We start from the raw sequence: 15,760 nt of genomic DNA, 5'->3' as shown, positions 1-15,760 counted from the left end.
CGATTGGTCCGTCACGCCGCTTGACCGGAACCACTCAGGACGAACTCCAGACCTCGAGATCCAGGCGCAAAATCCCGGCTCTCGCGAGGCTAGCTGGCGCCCCCCCCCCCCCCGTGTTTATTTTAACCACGCAGGGGATCTCCGGCGAGTCACCATGGTTTCCATCTTCGCTCGCAGTATGAAAACGGACACCCTTCTTTTTTCGAGATCTTCGCGTTTGCCTCTGCATGGCCAATACTCGCGAAGGGGAAGTTAGTCTGCGCCCGCGTTCCCCCGCTCGCCCCAGCCGTGTGTACAGGTCGCCGGGACACGTGGTGCACCGTGATGGCCGACGCGCTGGTAAACACCCGACTCCACTCACCGATGCGGCGACTTCTATCGGCGTTCGCTTTCCGTTCAACAAACTTTTATATGTTGATGTGACGGGCACACATTTCACATATCAACATTTCACCTCAATTCAACACGGAGGGTATGTTTAAGATATTCTAATCGTAATTAAACATGTAACATGATGAACATACCAACATATAAGAGGTACATAGGGTATCAATTATTACTATTTAGTAAGTACATGGTAATTTATTTATCATATACCAATCTATCCTACGCATGGAATCACACGTTGTATAATCTTCTGTTCTGTGTGTTTGGCTCTTTCTGTATAGTTGGCTATTTGTATTTTTTGTTGTTCAGACTTAAGCTTTTTCGTATGCTCATTGTCTATAGAAGAACGCACCAATCCTCACCCCGACAAATCCCTTGTATATGGAAATGTAATTGGCAGAATAAACTGATTGTGATAGCAACTAGTCAACATGTAACATGCACACGCGTGTTATGGTTTTAACTAAGTGGCATTCTGCAGAACTATAGGCAAGGCAGGTTTAGTTCTAGAGCACATCTCATACACCAGAGTATTTCCAAGTGCTTTACATAAGCCATGCAAGACATTATATAAAAACAAGTAGTATAATAATAGCCATGTGATTCTGTATTATGTGTTACAACATAACAAATTAGGTTAACTATAATTTAGACAAACCTTCCAAATAACAATTACAATGAAATTAATCTACTGAGACAAATGTATCTTCCATCCGTCCATTTTTGACACTGAATCTTTCATTGTTTGGCAAACAAACAGAAGCACATGGCTAATTATTGCATGATGTCATCCTTCCCGTGTGCAATGGGACATTTTTCAGCCAATTGGAGTTTCAGAATAATCAGGTGTCGGAACAATGGGTAGTCCCGCTGCTGGCACAGGAGTGCGGCACCGGAGAGGGAACAAGTGGATGGTGTGAGGTAGAACGGGTGGAGAACCGGCCTTCTCTGGAGGCAGAGAGTGTAGGACAGGTTGAAAATGATCACACTGATTTCATAACATCAGGTTAGGGTCATTGTGAACGGGGGCTCTGTGCTGACTCCGTCAGTGGAAGGAACCGAATCAGCCAGAAGGGGGGGAAACGAACCTCTGGTCTCTTGGGATCCAGGGAAAAAAACTAAACCGATTCAGATCGTACATCTGTTGCTGACGCAGATTGTCCAAATTACCACATCTACACTGGAATGGACTGTCCCTTGCCCCATCTATTCCAACACTATCATGGCATGTGTGAATAGTGAAAATCACTAGCAGTGCCGGAATGGTTATCCCAGTAATTTACTGGGAACTATGTGTGAAAGGGGCTTAAGATCACCCCTAAACACCTTCAACATCTCATACTGCAGTTTACTTATGTCAGAAAACAATGACTAACAGTGGCAGATCCGCCTGCCACATTCCACGTGAGTCACGTTTTCAAGGCTCCTTGACACAGAGAGACAGACAATGGGGTTGAAAACACACCACTTTTAGAGAATGGGCAAGGTGGAACAAGCCTGGAGCAGATGGAAAGCATGTCATGAAAAGGGCTTCTTGTGTGTTTGTGTCGGGATGGGGGATTTTACCTGTTAGTTAGTTGGTTACTCTGACGAGCAACAGGTGTACAGCCACACTGATACTGGGCCCAAATACTTAGACCCAACACTGGTATGGCTGCTTAAACCACACCACCCCCACACCACACTCACCAAATTAGTAATGGAAATGAGAGAATACAGAGAAGAGTAGAAGTGCAATTCAGCAGTTCACTGTAAACCGCACATACTGACTTGTTCATTGCAATATCTCATATCTATTTATCCACAATCACGATTCTGGGTTCTATAATTATATAATAGAATTCATTGTCGGTGTTGTATTAAATATATGTATATGTATGTGACAAATACCTCTTTAACTTGAACTTGGTGATTGGTTCTCTTCCCTCAGGGATCATCTGATCATCTGGGTGGTGGAGACTTGGCCCAAGGAGCGTCGTCCTCTGTCGGTGTAGGGAACGGCAGCTGGAACCACATGGGTATGGACCAGATAACGGTGGTCAGAATAGACGACTCACACATAGCAGATGTGCAGGGCAAGTCGGGGCCGGAGGCTGGAGGTGAGAGCGCGACGGGAGGATCCGTGGAGGACGAGGAGGAGGACGGAGTCTACGTCATTGAATACTCCAACCCAGAGGAGGAAGGGGAGAGCTATCAATTCAAACTAGCGCTGGACAGGCCGGCCGAAAAGAAGAATCGCCCCTCCGGCCGAGAACACCTCCGAAGGCCCTTGGCTAAAAAGTCGAGGGTGCAAGACGCAATAATGGAGATGAGATGGTCAAGCAGAAAAAAGACAAAAAGTGGAAATTTCCATCCCTCGCAGAGTGGTGTGGCGCTTGATGGCTGGTCGCAGCAGGCGGGTCAGAAGAAGGGGACCGTGGTGTGTGAGCTGTGCCCGCCACCTGGCAAGTCCTTCATCAACATGTCTGGCTTCTCCAAGCACGTTTCACTGCTGCACAACAACGGACTGAGGAAGGTCTACCCCTGCAAGATGTGTCAGCAGCAGTGTCACAGTCAGTTCGAGCTGGATGCCCACATCCGCGCTCACGTCAACCAGAGCGTGGTCTTCAAATGCCCTCTGTGCTCCTTCAGCGCCGCAGGAAAGATCCGCAAACGGGGGAAGAAGGGGAGGTCCGGCACCATCAGGAAACATCTGGAGGTGGAACACCCGGGGATCGTTCCCCACTGTGACGTCTGTGACAAAGATTTCAAGGGTCTGGATTCCTACCTGGCCGACCAAGCCAGGCACATCGGCGTGACGCCTTTTTACTGTGCCAAGTGCAAGATATACGAAATAACCGAGAGGGGACTCCTGGTGCACATCAGAAACAAACACCCGAAGGAGGAGAAGGAGGCTGAGCAACCAGGAGAACAGGACAGTTCTGCTACCGAAGATTCTGACGCCTGATGTGCACCAGCAGGTACTGGAACCAGAACTCAGAGTATAGCTGGACCACAGAAGCATACAGGAAGTCAAGTGATTACATTGTTTTTCTTGAATTATTATTTTTTTTTAACCTGTGCTCTCAACATGCTGGGCACACAACACAGAATATTTTTGTGCCATTGCATCTAGGACAGAGTTAGCCTGAAAGTGGAGTTCAACTTCTCAACCTGAAATCCAACTCTTTATTAATTTTTAATCATCAAGAACTGCTGCAATAAGTCTCCTGTTGACGACCTGTAGGGTGACAAGAACAGTTTATTGTTATAAAGAACCACCACCAATCCCTCTCTTTGAAGAACTATTTGACAATGTTTTGGATCTATAAACAACTAATCACGACTCCCGAGAGGGGGAGAATCACCACGGGTGAGACAATTTAACATATAACCAAACAACATGTACATGGAAAAACAAGCATAGAAACAAAAAACAACTTGTACATGGAAAAACAAACATAGAAACAAACAACAGCATGCACATATAAAAACATAAATATCAGACATGTATTGAAAAAAAAGTTAGTTAAGTCCAGGACAACTGGAACGACATCTGGTCACGTGGCCTCTTCCTGTCATAGTTATGGCAGTAAATGGGGGAGAAATGGAGAGAGATATTACCAGGAGGGTGTTAGGGTGTGATCAAAGCAGGTGCTGGGGGTGTGTGTGTGCGTGTGTGCATGCATGCGTGCGTGCCTGTACCTGTGCACACAGGTGGTTCACAGGAACATCCTCTACCTGATGTGTACAGGACTTATCCCAATTGGTTCTGGTATACGGTTGGTATTGCGTTGTGGCGCCTCCAAATAGCGGAAAAGGCCCCGAAGCCACTCCTGAATCCCGCAGCCGCATAGACACCCCATGGCCGCAGGAAAGCGCCGAGCACCTGCCCCCAGCCCCCGGAGAAGCTGCAAGCCGAAGGAGCAACCCCCATGCCCGGCCCCAAGGAGCATAACCCAGTCCCAGGGAGCACGAAGAGACCCCGCATCCCTGAGGCGCACACATACAACCAACGCCCATGTGCAGGCAGAACCCGGGGCACAGGTGCCGACAGACCGACATCCCCCTGCGCGGACCGCCCGCCCCGCAGGCGAGCCAGTGGGATCCCCATGCCCGCCTGTGAAAATGTCAGCCCCCCGCCGATGCCTGCAGGCCGCCAGACAAAGTTTTTGTTGTGACATTAGATGGAACTTTTTCTTCGAAACACCTCACAGCGCTTAACCTCCTGAGAACCAAGGAAAAAGTGTCTTCGTTACATTTTTTTTTTGTTTGATTTCCTACCTATTTGGGGTTAAAAAACATCTTACAATTTCGATTTTTTTTAAATTCATTTTTATTTTTAATTTTATAGCATGTCAACTGAAGTGGACCACAGGACCCTTTTAGTGTCAAGACAGCCGAACTTAGAAGACAAAAACATATATATTAAGGCTGTAGAGTGATATGAAACCAAGAATACAGTCATTTTAATTAAAAAATATATATATATATATATATATATTCAGGATTGTTTCACTTGCTTGTTGGTTGCAAGGATAGTAGTAAATGTTCTATCTAAACTGAACACATTGTCATTATGTCCATATCGTTTGATGGGTCCACTTGAGTCCTTTTGAGTGTGTTTATTTGAACAGTAGAACTTAAGTTGAACAGATTTATTTTTATTGTGATTTAGTTATTTGTCAAACCTAAACCTATCTAGTTTCCCTCTTCATTCTTCCTTATTTCTTCCTTTGCATGTTTTATTTTTAGTGGCGATAATCCAGGAAGCAATCTCCTCTTGGTAAGGCAGAGAAACATCTTGCATTTGGTACACCTCATGTACATCTCGCTTTTGCAGCCTGTATTTCTGCATCTTTCTGCATGCTTGATATCCACCAACTCTAGCATGTGCGTGGCTCCTAGTCTGCGCACAGACGGCTCTGGGTGTGGGTTCCTCATTTTGGTTGGTGGCTCATACTCTTTGTTCCGCCCCCAGAAGCCCCTCCCCAAGTCTGTGTTGCAACATCAGGGCACTGTGATGATAGTATGACCTCAGAGCAGGCATTGGCAGACGGAGACAAACACACAGTCAATCTGATCACGTCCCAGGACTACCGTCTCTACCATCTTCCATCAGCACAATCCGAGTTCATACGTATACAATGACAACGTATTGTTATCTCCGTCAGCAGAGAGAATGGTCGTTTATCTGCATATTTTATCTATTCCACAGTTTTACACCGCTTTCATTAAAGATACCAAACCGAGTTCACGTCTCCGGGTACTTACTGGAGGAGTGTTTAGCTCGCTGTATAGCCACGTACGGCTTCACGTGGTGAGGGCAGACGACTCTTCTTCACCGTCTTCACTGCGGTCATCAAGTTCTGGACTCCCAACAGCTTCTCAGCCAGGTGCAATTTGAAGTCCAGGTACTGTTGGGTATTCTTTGCTGGTCGGTTAAGCACTTTGCTGTCAGACTTGTATTGGATCCAGGACGTTGTGATGGCAACATCAAAGAAGTGAGAAATCACACGCAACGTCCATTACTTGGTCCTGTTTGACATAAGAGCAATAAAAGCTTAGCATCAGTCACATAGGTCCATACCACCCATGTTGTCGTTGCATTGTCTGATCCCTGCTGGTCTTCTCACCTGGACTTTTTCTTTTTTGGACCATCTGGTGCAGATATCTTCAGGATCTTTACCATGTACAGTGGAAGGCATCAGCACTGGTTTGTTGCCAAATCATTTCGTGATTGCCAGCTCAGGACTCTTTTCTGACCACCAGCACTGATGCTCCTCTTCCCTCTTTTGGTAACTGCTTGTCTCCTGGCAGCTGGCACAGCTTTGGGACTCGGTTCTTCATTATGGTTCCAGTTGCTGGAAGGCCCTTAGCCAGCAATGCATCCACGAGGTCGATTGTTGTGAAGTAGCACTCCTCTAATTTGTAGCTCTCTTTGATTTGTGAATGCTGCAAAATCTTCAAAGACTTTGGACTGGGAGAAGTACTGAATTGGACTCCAGTCTCCAGGGGTTGTAGGGTCATCTGACAGTCAGGAAGCCCAGGCAGCACCCGTGTGAATCCATTATAATGGAAAAAAACACCAATAAATGAAAGGTAATGACAAAATGAATAATTAAACCTCACACAAATCTAGTTAAATTAAATGCAGGCAGGTAGTAGCGCATCATTGGGACAATTTTAGTGTTATGGATGTGATATTGTCAACGAACTTCACATTCTTGAGGCAATTTGCGTTTGTTTCATGACTGACCCTAACCTTAACCCACTCTGGAAATCGTCAGACCTCAAGGATCACTGATAAATATCTCAGATAACTGATACTGAGAACTAAATAAAACATCTCCCTCAACTATCTTGAGCAGAATCCTTTCTGCTTCAGTTCAGTCTCCTACAAAAATGTTGAGTCATTAAGTACATGAAGATGGTCTTGGTGTCCACTATAATTGACATTTGTAAAATAACTATTATTTCAAAACACAAATAACTTCTTTCAGAACGAAATATATCATTCCTTACATGTTAATAAACAAGAAAATATGTGATTATTTTCTTGTTTATTAAAATATCAAAATATGTGATTTTTCCTCCGCTTATTCGGGGCCGGGTCGCAGTGGCAGCAGGCTGAGCAAGGAGCTCCAGGCTCCCTTCTCCCCGGCAACGTTTTCCAGTTCCTCCTGGGGGACCCCGAGGCGTTCCCAGGTCAGCTGGGATATAAAATCCCTCCAGCGCGTTTTGGGTCTACCCCGTGGTCTCCTACCAGTTGAACGTGCCCGGAAAACCTCCAAGGGAAGGCGCCAAGGAGGCATCCTGATCAGATGCCCGAACCACCTCAACTGGCTCCTTTCGACGCGAAGGAGCAGCGATTCTACTCCGAGCTCCCTCCGGATGTCTGAGCTCCTCACCCTATCTCTAAGGCTGAGCCCAGCCGCACTAGGGATGAAATTATATATATATATTCGCGATCTCGTTCTTTCGGTCACTACCCAAAGCTCATGACCATAGGTGAGGGTTGGGACGTAGATGGACTGGTAAATTGAGAGCTTTGCCTTCCGGCTCAGCTCCCTCTTCACCACAACGGTCCGGTACAACGCCCGCATCACTGCTGACACCGCACCGATCCACCTGTCCATCTCACGCTCCATTTTCCCCTCACTTGTGAACAAGATCCCAAGATACTTGAACTCCTTCACTTGGGGCAGCAACTCGCTCCCAACCCGGAGGGAGCAATCCACCGTTTTCCGGCAGAGAACCATGGCCTCACACTTGGAGGTGCTGACACTCGTCCCGACCGCTTCACACTCGGCCGCATTGCTCCTCCTGAATCTGAGGTTCGAAAATCGGCCTGAGCCTCCTTTCCAGCACCCTGGAGTAAACTTTCCCGAGAAAGCTGAGTAGTGTGATACCCCGATAATTGGAAAAAATCAATAGATAAACAATATTTGATTTACCTCTCCGCTTTCCATAAAATGTGCTTGCTGCCATGTCGTCCATTTTTGATGAGAAGGAAGGGGAGGTAGCCAGCATCCCAGCCTATCACATTACATATCCCTGGAAAGCCCAGGATGTCCTCTTTACAGCAGAGCAGGGGTTGATAGAGTAATTCAAAAGAGTAAAAGGAGATGCACATGAACAAAATGTCCGGTATAGAGGACCTAAGTCAATGGGCTGGGTCTCAGGAGGAAAGTGAACTCTAACGTTGTCTCATTTCCCACAAGATTCACAGATGATGTACTGTATATTAAGTGCTTAAGTCACACCCCATGAATTGTAGAAAATGTCTATTTTTTTCTTATTTAGTTTGAGTCAGTTGAAGGTCATGTTTTCTGTGGATGTGGATGATTGATTATGGTTTTGCCGCATGGATTTAGATTTCACTTGTTTTATACCTCATAATTGATTGGGCTGAAGAATTGGCTGGTTTTCCATACAATAGATTTAATTGATATAAATACAGCCATAACCTACCTGTTTTTTAAATTGGAATGACCGTGGCTGATTGAAAGGGATCAGAAGGGAATGTTAGAACCAATTGAGTTTAATTGATTTGGAATATATATATCTAAAACCAACGTTTGAACGACCTGTCGCTCCCAACAGCAGCTCCGTAAACGTTTTGACACCGTTCTGCTCTCACACCTTTGTATATGTTATTGTGAACTATCGCCAGTTTTCTATCTGTTTGCATTCTACTGAAAGACCCAAAAGAACGGAAGCAGAAGGATGGAATAATATCAAATCTATACAGGTGATTATCATATGTGGGATAGATTACACACCATGAACAATAGTTTCCTTTTATATTACTACCTAAACTCGCTGAGCACTTTATTAGGAACACCTGTACACCTACTTATTTATGCTATTGTCTAATTTGCCAATCATATAACAGCAGTACAATGCATAAAATCATGCAGATGTGGGTCAGCAGCTTCAGTTAATGTTCATATCCACCATCAGAATGGGGGAAAAAATGTGATCTCAGTGTTGTTGACCCTGGCATGATTGTTGGTGCCAGATGGGCTGGTTTGAGTATTTCTGTAACTGCGGATCTCCTGGGATTTTCATGCACAGCAGTCTCTAGATTTTACCCAGTATGGTATGAAAAACAAAAAACATCCAGTGAGAAGCAGTTCTGCGGATGGAAACACCATTTTGACGACAGAGTTCAACGGAGAATGGCCAGACTGGTTGGAGCTGGCAGAAAATCTACAGTAGCTCAGATAAACATTCTGTACGGTTGTGGTGATTGAAAAAACATCTCAGAATTCACAACACGTCGAGCCTTGAGGAGGATGGACTACGACAGCAGAAACCACGTCGGGTTCCACTTCTGTCAGTCGAGAACAGAAAGCTGAGGCGGCAGAGGGCACAGGCTCACCAAAACTAAACAAGACTGCAAAAACGTAGCCTGGTCTGATGAATCTCCAATTCTGCTGAGGCACACAGATGGTCGGGTCAGAATTTGGTGCCACCAGCATGAATCCATGGACCCAACCTGCCCTGTGTCAACAGTCCAGGCTGGTGGCGGTGGTGTAATGGTGTGGGGATATTTTTTGGCACACTTTGGGCCTGTTAATACCAATCAATCATGGCTTGAATTCCACAGTCTATTTCAGTATTGTCGCTGACCATGTGCAGCCCTCCAAAGCCACAACTGACCCATCTTCTAACAGCTACTTACAACATGATGATGCACTATGTCACAAAGCAAAAGTGGTCTCAGGCTGGTTTCATGAACGTGACAAGGAGTTCAATGTTCTTCAGTTTCCTTCCCAGTTACTGGATCTGAATCCAATAGAACAACTTTGGGATGTGATGGAACGGGAGATTCGCAGCATCAGTATACAGCTGACAAATATGTAGGAGTTGCGTAATGCAATCATGTCAACATGGACCAGAATCGCAAAATAATGTTTCCAACATCTTGTGGAATCCATGCAAAGAGGAATTGAGGATGTTTTGAGAGCAAAGGGAGGCCTTGCCCAGTATTAGTATAGTGTTCTTCATAAAGTGCTCAGTGAGTGTGTCTTATATTTAAAGGCCAAGTAACTAATTAACTATTATTCCTGGAGGCTGCTGTTGGCTATTTCCACATCTGCTGCTATAGCTTCTGATAAAGCGTTATATCTTATCTGAAAGCCAAACCCGAAGATCACAAGTTGTATATAAGCCTTGAAAGCTGTTTTTTTTTTTTTTTTTTAAATTGGACACCCATAGTTACCATCTTGCCCATATTACGTGAATACGGCATGAGGGCTCCACCTTAATCAGACTTTGATTGAAGTCACACAGAACATATTCAGCTGAACAGAGCTACTTGGTCGTTATGGAAAATATCAAAGAGCATTTTTATCAGATATTGCCAATGGATGAAAAACAAAGTGGTTTTAATTGTGAGGCCCTAGTTCAAAGTACATGTTTGGAGAAGGTTTTTCCAGTTTGTGGCTCACAAACCCAACCTCGCGAGGCCTCTGGAAGCTTTTGTGTTGCACGTCAAATCCCACGTTCAGGTGGAATCTATTTCTTCCTTGTTCTCTTACCAAGGAGGAAGCGTACATGCAGGTGACCTCAATAGCTGATGTTATTTTTTATTTTCTATTTCATCCAATTAGAAAATTCTGACACTGACATTCTTTAAGAGACAATAGCAGCCCATGAGTCTTTGGAAAAAAAAAAAAAAAAAGTGACCTTTTTGTAGCTTATAAATCCAGACTTCCTTCTGTTGTTAACTGGCCTTGTCACACTTCACATAATTCCTATTTGTTTGTACTTCCGTCTGGAACCCATGTCAATAAAAAGCCCATTTCTTATTTTTCCGAATTTTGAAGATTCGTTTTTATTTTTAATACAAAGTCTGACTCTCGCTGCAGATATAAAAATGGAGAGTTAGGCTAGCAGCAGGGCTGAATAAAATACACAGAACGGTAGGAGAAGGGTAAAATGGATATATAGGAGGGGTGGGGGGCACAAAATGAAGAAAAATCATTCAGACTAATTACTTTTACATTCCTTCCCCCAAATCTGTACAATACCACTTGATTATGAGGTGAATATGCTTTCCACATTATATATTCATATAAAAACAATTTTCATAAGGAATCCTAACTTTCTGTCTCTCTTCTCTGAGTAATGAAGATACATCCCTTTATGTTATCACACATTCAAATGACGAGAGAAAGAGAGGGAGGGTCACCAGGCGGTGCACGTTATGCGTCTGACCTCAACTTCGACTCACGAGCGGCATTGGGAAGGAGGGAGCAGGATCGCTCCAACGCCGCTCTGTCTGGGCATCGTGGTCCGATGTCTTTGATCCGGTTTGTCCTTGGTGGGCCTCACCTCCGGCGGGGCCTTCCATCATCACATGAATCCCATACACCCTGACGGGCCAGACAACCCCTACACTTTGAAGCTCCCTTATATTCAGCTAATCCTGCGGGGAGGGCTGGCAGCATGCTGTTGGTTCCAACCACGTTAGAGCAGCGACGGAAAGGAAACGGTTTAATATGATCATTTGTTAACCCAACGCGGCCACACGTTCAGCGTTTGAGCAGACAGATTTTTAGCTGATTCAAAGGTTGCGGAGGGGAACTTCGACGTCGTTTCTCACACCACATGCGCGCGCGTGCGCGTGCGTGCGTGCGTGTGCGTGTGCGTGTGTGTGTGTGTGTGTGTGTAGCGCAAGGGCGTGGACGTCATCATGGGCCTCAAACAGAGAAGCAACAAACACCTTGATCTGGAAGAGCTGGGAACAAAGCCACATGGATGCAGCCACGCAGTCGTGACTGTGAAGGTATTGTGATTATTATAAGGGACGAGAGAAAGAATCATGAAAAGAAAAAAAACAAAACACTTCCCTCCCCACCAAAAAAGTTATACAGTAGAATATATTCCGATTTCATTTTTCCCTTTGGGCAGATTGGTTTTCCAGGTTGGGACACATCTTGAGTAGCGTCGCTGGATCCCACTTGCCTCCAACCCCCAACCAGTGTGTTTTTTTTTTCTCTTCTCCTTATTTCATATAAACCTGAGTTGCTCGACACATATTTACAGTTCAGTCCCAGAATCTCGGGCGGCTTGCGGCCTGGGTGAGTACGAGGACGAGGGAGAAGCTCGTGCCGGGGGTCCGATTCCCTCGAGGCGAGTGCTTCACATCCACCTCTTCTCTCGTCAAAGCTCCGGGTCGAGCGCTCCGGTTGGAAGCCAGACGGCGCGGAGCGCCTTCCGCCGTCACATGCCGAACCCAAGCGGCCCTGACCAAGACCCAGTTTGTGGACGTATCAGCATCAATGTTCCTCCTTACAGATATAAACTGATTTTACACGGAAAGTCATCTCAAGGCTTGATTTACGTCTTACAATTAACTGAGATGTCTCTGATACAGATTAATCGAGGAGTCCATTGTTGGCATTTTTTGCATAGGACAAGAACATAAGGGCCAACCACGTACTCAGGAATATCTAGCGGAGTGTACATGTGATGACCATTAGGCAAGTAGGGAAAATGCTTAAAATAGGAATATAGTAGTTCATATGATAGTAGTTAATTTTATTACGTTTCAGGCAATATATATATATTTTTGGTGAGAGTCGATCAATTAGAAATATCTGTATCACCCGAGGAGGAAGCCATTGTTTTGGAATTGATATTTGATCAGCTGCCTTTGTGACCAAAAGGTATCCTGTACCATACATGCTCCCACATTTTGGGATTCGAGGGCCGTACGTAAAAAGTTTAATAACAGCGGCTTACTGTTTGGAGGCCTGCGGGGCTCCCCCCTGCCATAGAACACGGGTGGAGCTCAGCGGCGGGGACTTCCGATGGCGCCGGCGCCGCTTCGCGTGAGGGAGGTGTATTTCTACGGACGAGTACTACGGCGGCAGGGCCTCGCTGGGAACAAGCCAACAAGCTTCCGAGGTCTGACTTCCTTTTGAGGCGTGTCTGCCTCTTCGCCGGCTCACATGCTCATCTCTGAGGCTACTTGAGGCTTAAATGCATGATACACAACTACTTAGTATAATAAGTACACAGATATATCAACATTGATCGCAGGTCTTTTAAAACGCATACATTGGATTACCAGGTTACCATTGTTCAATTTAATCCCCCGTTATGAGTAAATAAATACAGCACATTTGTTTTTGTTTTTCTCCTGTGGGTCCAAGAGGCGAGGCTTGATTGTCCGAAGCGCGGGACAGGACAGACCGGAGGGACACAGAGTGAGGGAGACCAGAGGATTTTCAGTTAACTATGCCGGTCTGACCTCTCACCTGTCTGACAGCAGCTGGTGTTGGCCCGACCGTAAGACAGAGGATTTCTGGAATGTTCCACTACGGTCCGGCCCGGCGGAGGAGAGAGGGAGTGTTGCTTTTGTTGCTTGTTTTTTTTCTTCCTGTTACATCTATTTGGCGTTTAGCGGTTCCTAGGTCCATCAGTAGTCTCTCCCTGAGACCGGATTGGTCCAACAGGAATCGGATAGAGGTCAGAGTTGATGGGGGGGGAGGGGGGGGGTAGGCAGGGAGTTTGGGAAGAGTGGTTCATGAGGTCACAGAGCGGTGGAGGTGATCTTCTTCATACCCCTCCGCTGGGCCAGAGTGGAACAGCCCACGGGCTCCAAGACGGGTGGTACATTCCTGTTGAGGGCAGAATAGGTGGCTGCCATAGCACCCTGGAAGGAGGGACAAGGAGAATGAATAAGAATCCCTGATGGGGTACCAGTGTGTGTGTGTGTGTGTGTGTGTGTGTGTGTGTGTGTGTGTGTGTCTGTGGTACCTTGACAAGGTGCGGGGCATCCTGCCTGTTCAGGGTGTATCTGGGGAGCTGATCCCTGTGCGTCACCCAGGGGTGTCTGAGAACCTGCCCCGCCGTCAGCCGCTGGTGGGGGTCCACGTGCAGCATCTTTGAGACCAGCTCCTAGGGGTCAGAGGTCACAAGACCATTTAGAATCGACAAAACCCCAGGTGGTGGAGTACTTTTTTTTTTACCTGAAAGTACACTTATGGATGTACTGCAAGCTGCTGTTCCAGGTTTTCCCGGCTGCTATAGCCATTACAGCTGAACTTAGATGTAAACCTTTCTGACAAAAAGTGCAAATCTCACAGTAATAAAACTCCCCAGAATTAGTGAAGTTGTGTGTGTGTGTGTGTGTGTGTGTGTGTGTGTGTGTGTGTGTGTGTGTGTGTGTGTGTGTATATATATATATATCTATATATATATATATATATATATACATACATACACACACAGACACACACACACATACATATATACATATATACATACATACATACATACATACATACATACATACATACATACATACACACACACACAGTGGGGAGAACAAGTATTTGATACACTGCCGATTTTGCAGGTTTTCCTACTTACAAAGCATGTAGAGGTCTGTCATTTTTATCATAGGTACACTTCAACTGTGAGAGACTGAATCTAAAACAAAAATCACATTGTATGATTTTTAAATAACTAATTTGCATTTTATCGCATGAAATAAGTATTTGATACATCAGAAAAACAGAACCTAATATTTGGTACAGTATTTGATCACCTACCAACCAGTAATAATTTTTTCTTGAAGAAGCCCTCCCATTCTCCACTCATTACCTGTATTAACTGTACCTCTTTGAACTTGTTACCTGTATAAAAGACACCTGTCCACACTCAATCAATCAGACTCCAACCTCTCCACAATGGGCAAGACCAGATAGCTGTCTAAGGACACCAGGGACAAAATTGTAGACACGCACAAGGCTGGGATGGGCTACAGGACAATAGGCAAGCAGCTTGGTGAAAAGGCAACAACTGTTGGCACAATTATTAGAAAATGGAAGAAGTTCAAGATGACAGTCAATCTCTCTCGGTCTGGGGCTCCATGCAAGATCTGACCTTGCGGAGCCTCAATGATCATAAGAAAGGTGAGGGATCAGCCCAGAACTACACGGCAGGACCTGGACAATAACCTGAAGAGAGCTGGGACCACAGTATCAAAGAAAACCATAAGTAACACTACGCCGTCATGGATTAAAATCCTGCAGCGCACGCAGGGTCCCTCTACTCAAGCCAGTGCTTGTCCAGGCCCATCTGAAGTTTGCCAATGACCATCTGGATGATCCAGAAGAGGAATGGGAGAAGGTCATGTGGTCTGATGAGACCAAAATAGAGTTTTTTGGTTTAAACGCCACTCGCCATGTTTGGAGGAAGAAGAAGATGAGTACAACCCCAAGAACACCATCCCAACCGTGAAGCATGGAGGTGGAAACATCATTCTTTGGGGATTCTTTTCTGCAAAGGGGACAGGACGACTGCACCGTATTGAGGGGGCCATGTATCGTGAGATCTTGGCCAACAACCTCCTTCTCTCAATAAGAGCATTGAAGATGGGGCATAGCTGGGTCTTCCAGCATGACAACGACCCAAAACACACAGCCAGGGCAACGAAGGAGTGGCTCCGTAAGAAGCATCTCAAGGTCCTGGAGTGGCCTCGCCAGTCTCCAGACCTGAACTCAATAGAAAATCTTTGGAGGGAGCGAAAAGTCTGTGTTGCCCAGCGACAGCCCCGAAACCTGAAGGATCTGGAAAAGATCTGTATAGAGGAGTGGGCCAAAATCCCTGCTGCAGTGTATGCAAACCTGGTTAAGAACTACAGGAAACGTCTGATCTCTGTAATTGCAAACAAAGGTTTCTGTACCAAATATTAGGTTCTGTTTTTCTGATATATCAAATACTTATTTCATGCAATAAAATGCAAATTAATTACTTAAAAATCATACAATGTGATTTTCTGGATTTTTTTTTTTTTTTTGATTCAGTCTCTCACAGTTGAAGTGTACCTATGATAAAAATGACAGACCTCTACATGCTTTGTAAGTGG

At 45.4% G+C, this 15,760-nt stretch overlaps 2 protein-coding genes across 5 annotated transcripts in view; one reads left to right on the top strand and one right to left on the bottom strand.

The window, feature by feature from the left end:
* Positions 1-1,244: 1,244 nt before the first annotated feature.
* Positions 1,245-15,760, top strand: part of LOC307245033 (uncharacterized protein) — a gene marked incomplete at its 5' end in the record, with an annotated part of 22,131 nt that continues 7,615 nt past the window's right edge. Inside the window, 2 exons of the mRNA XM_080020443.1 lie at positions 1,245-1,301; positions 2,318-3,347. Coding sequence (XP_079876569.1) covers positions 1,245-1,301; positions 2,318-3,334 — 1,074 coding nt within the window. The 3' untranslated portion in view covers positions 3,335-3,347. The remainder of the gene's footprint in view (positions 1,302-2,317; positions 3,348-15,760) is intronic.
* The window catches only part of LOC307244860 (ribosomal protein S6 kinase alpha-3), a 44,095-nt gene continuing 41,291 nt past the window's right edge, over positions 12,957-15,760 (bottom strand). For all 4 annotated transcript variants that reach the window (XM_080020209.1, XM_080020208.1, XM_080020212.1 and 1 more), the window contains 2 exons: positions 13,645-13,785; positions 12,957-13,540 (listed from right to left, as the gene is read on the bottom strand). In XM_080020209.1, the coding sequence (XP_079876335.1) occupies positions 13,418-13,540; positions 13,645-13,785 (264 nt within the window). In that variant the 3' untranslated portion in view covers positions 12,957-13,417. The remainder of the gene's footprint in view (positions 13,541-13,644; positions 13,786-15,760) is intronic.

This window comes from Zeus faber (assembly GCF_960531495.2).
Source record: "Zeus faber genome assembly, chromosome: 19".
Taxonomy (NCBI): domain Eukaryota; kingdom Metazoa; phylum Chordata; class Actinopteri; order Zeiformes; family Zeidae; genus Zeus; species Zeus faber.
This window is presented reverse-complemented; position numbering and strand designations above follow the sequence as displayed.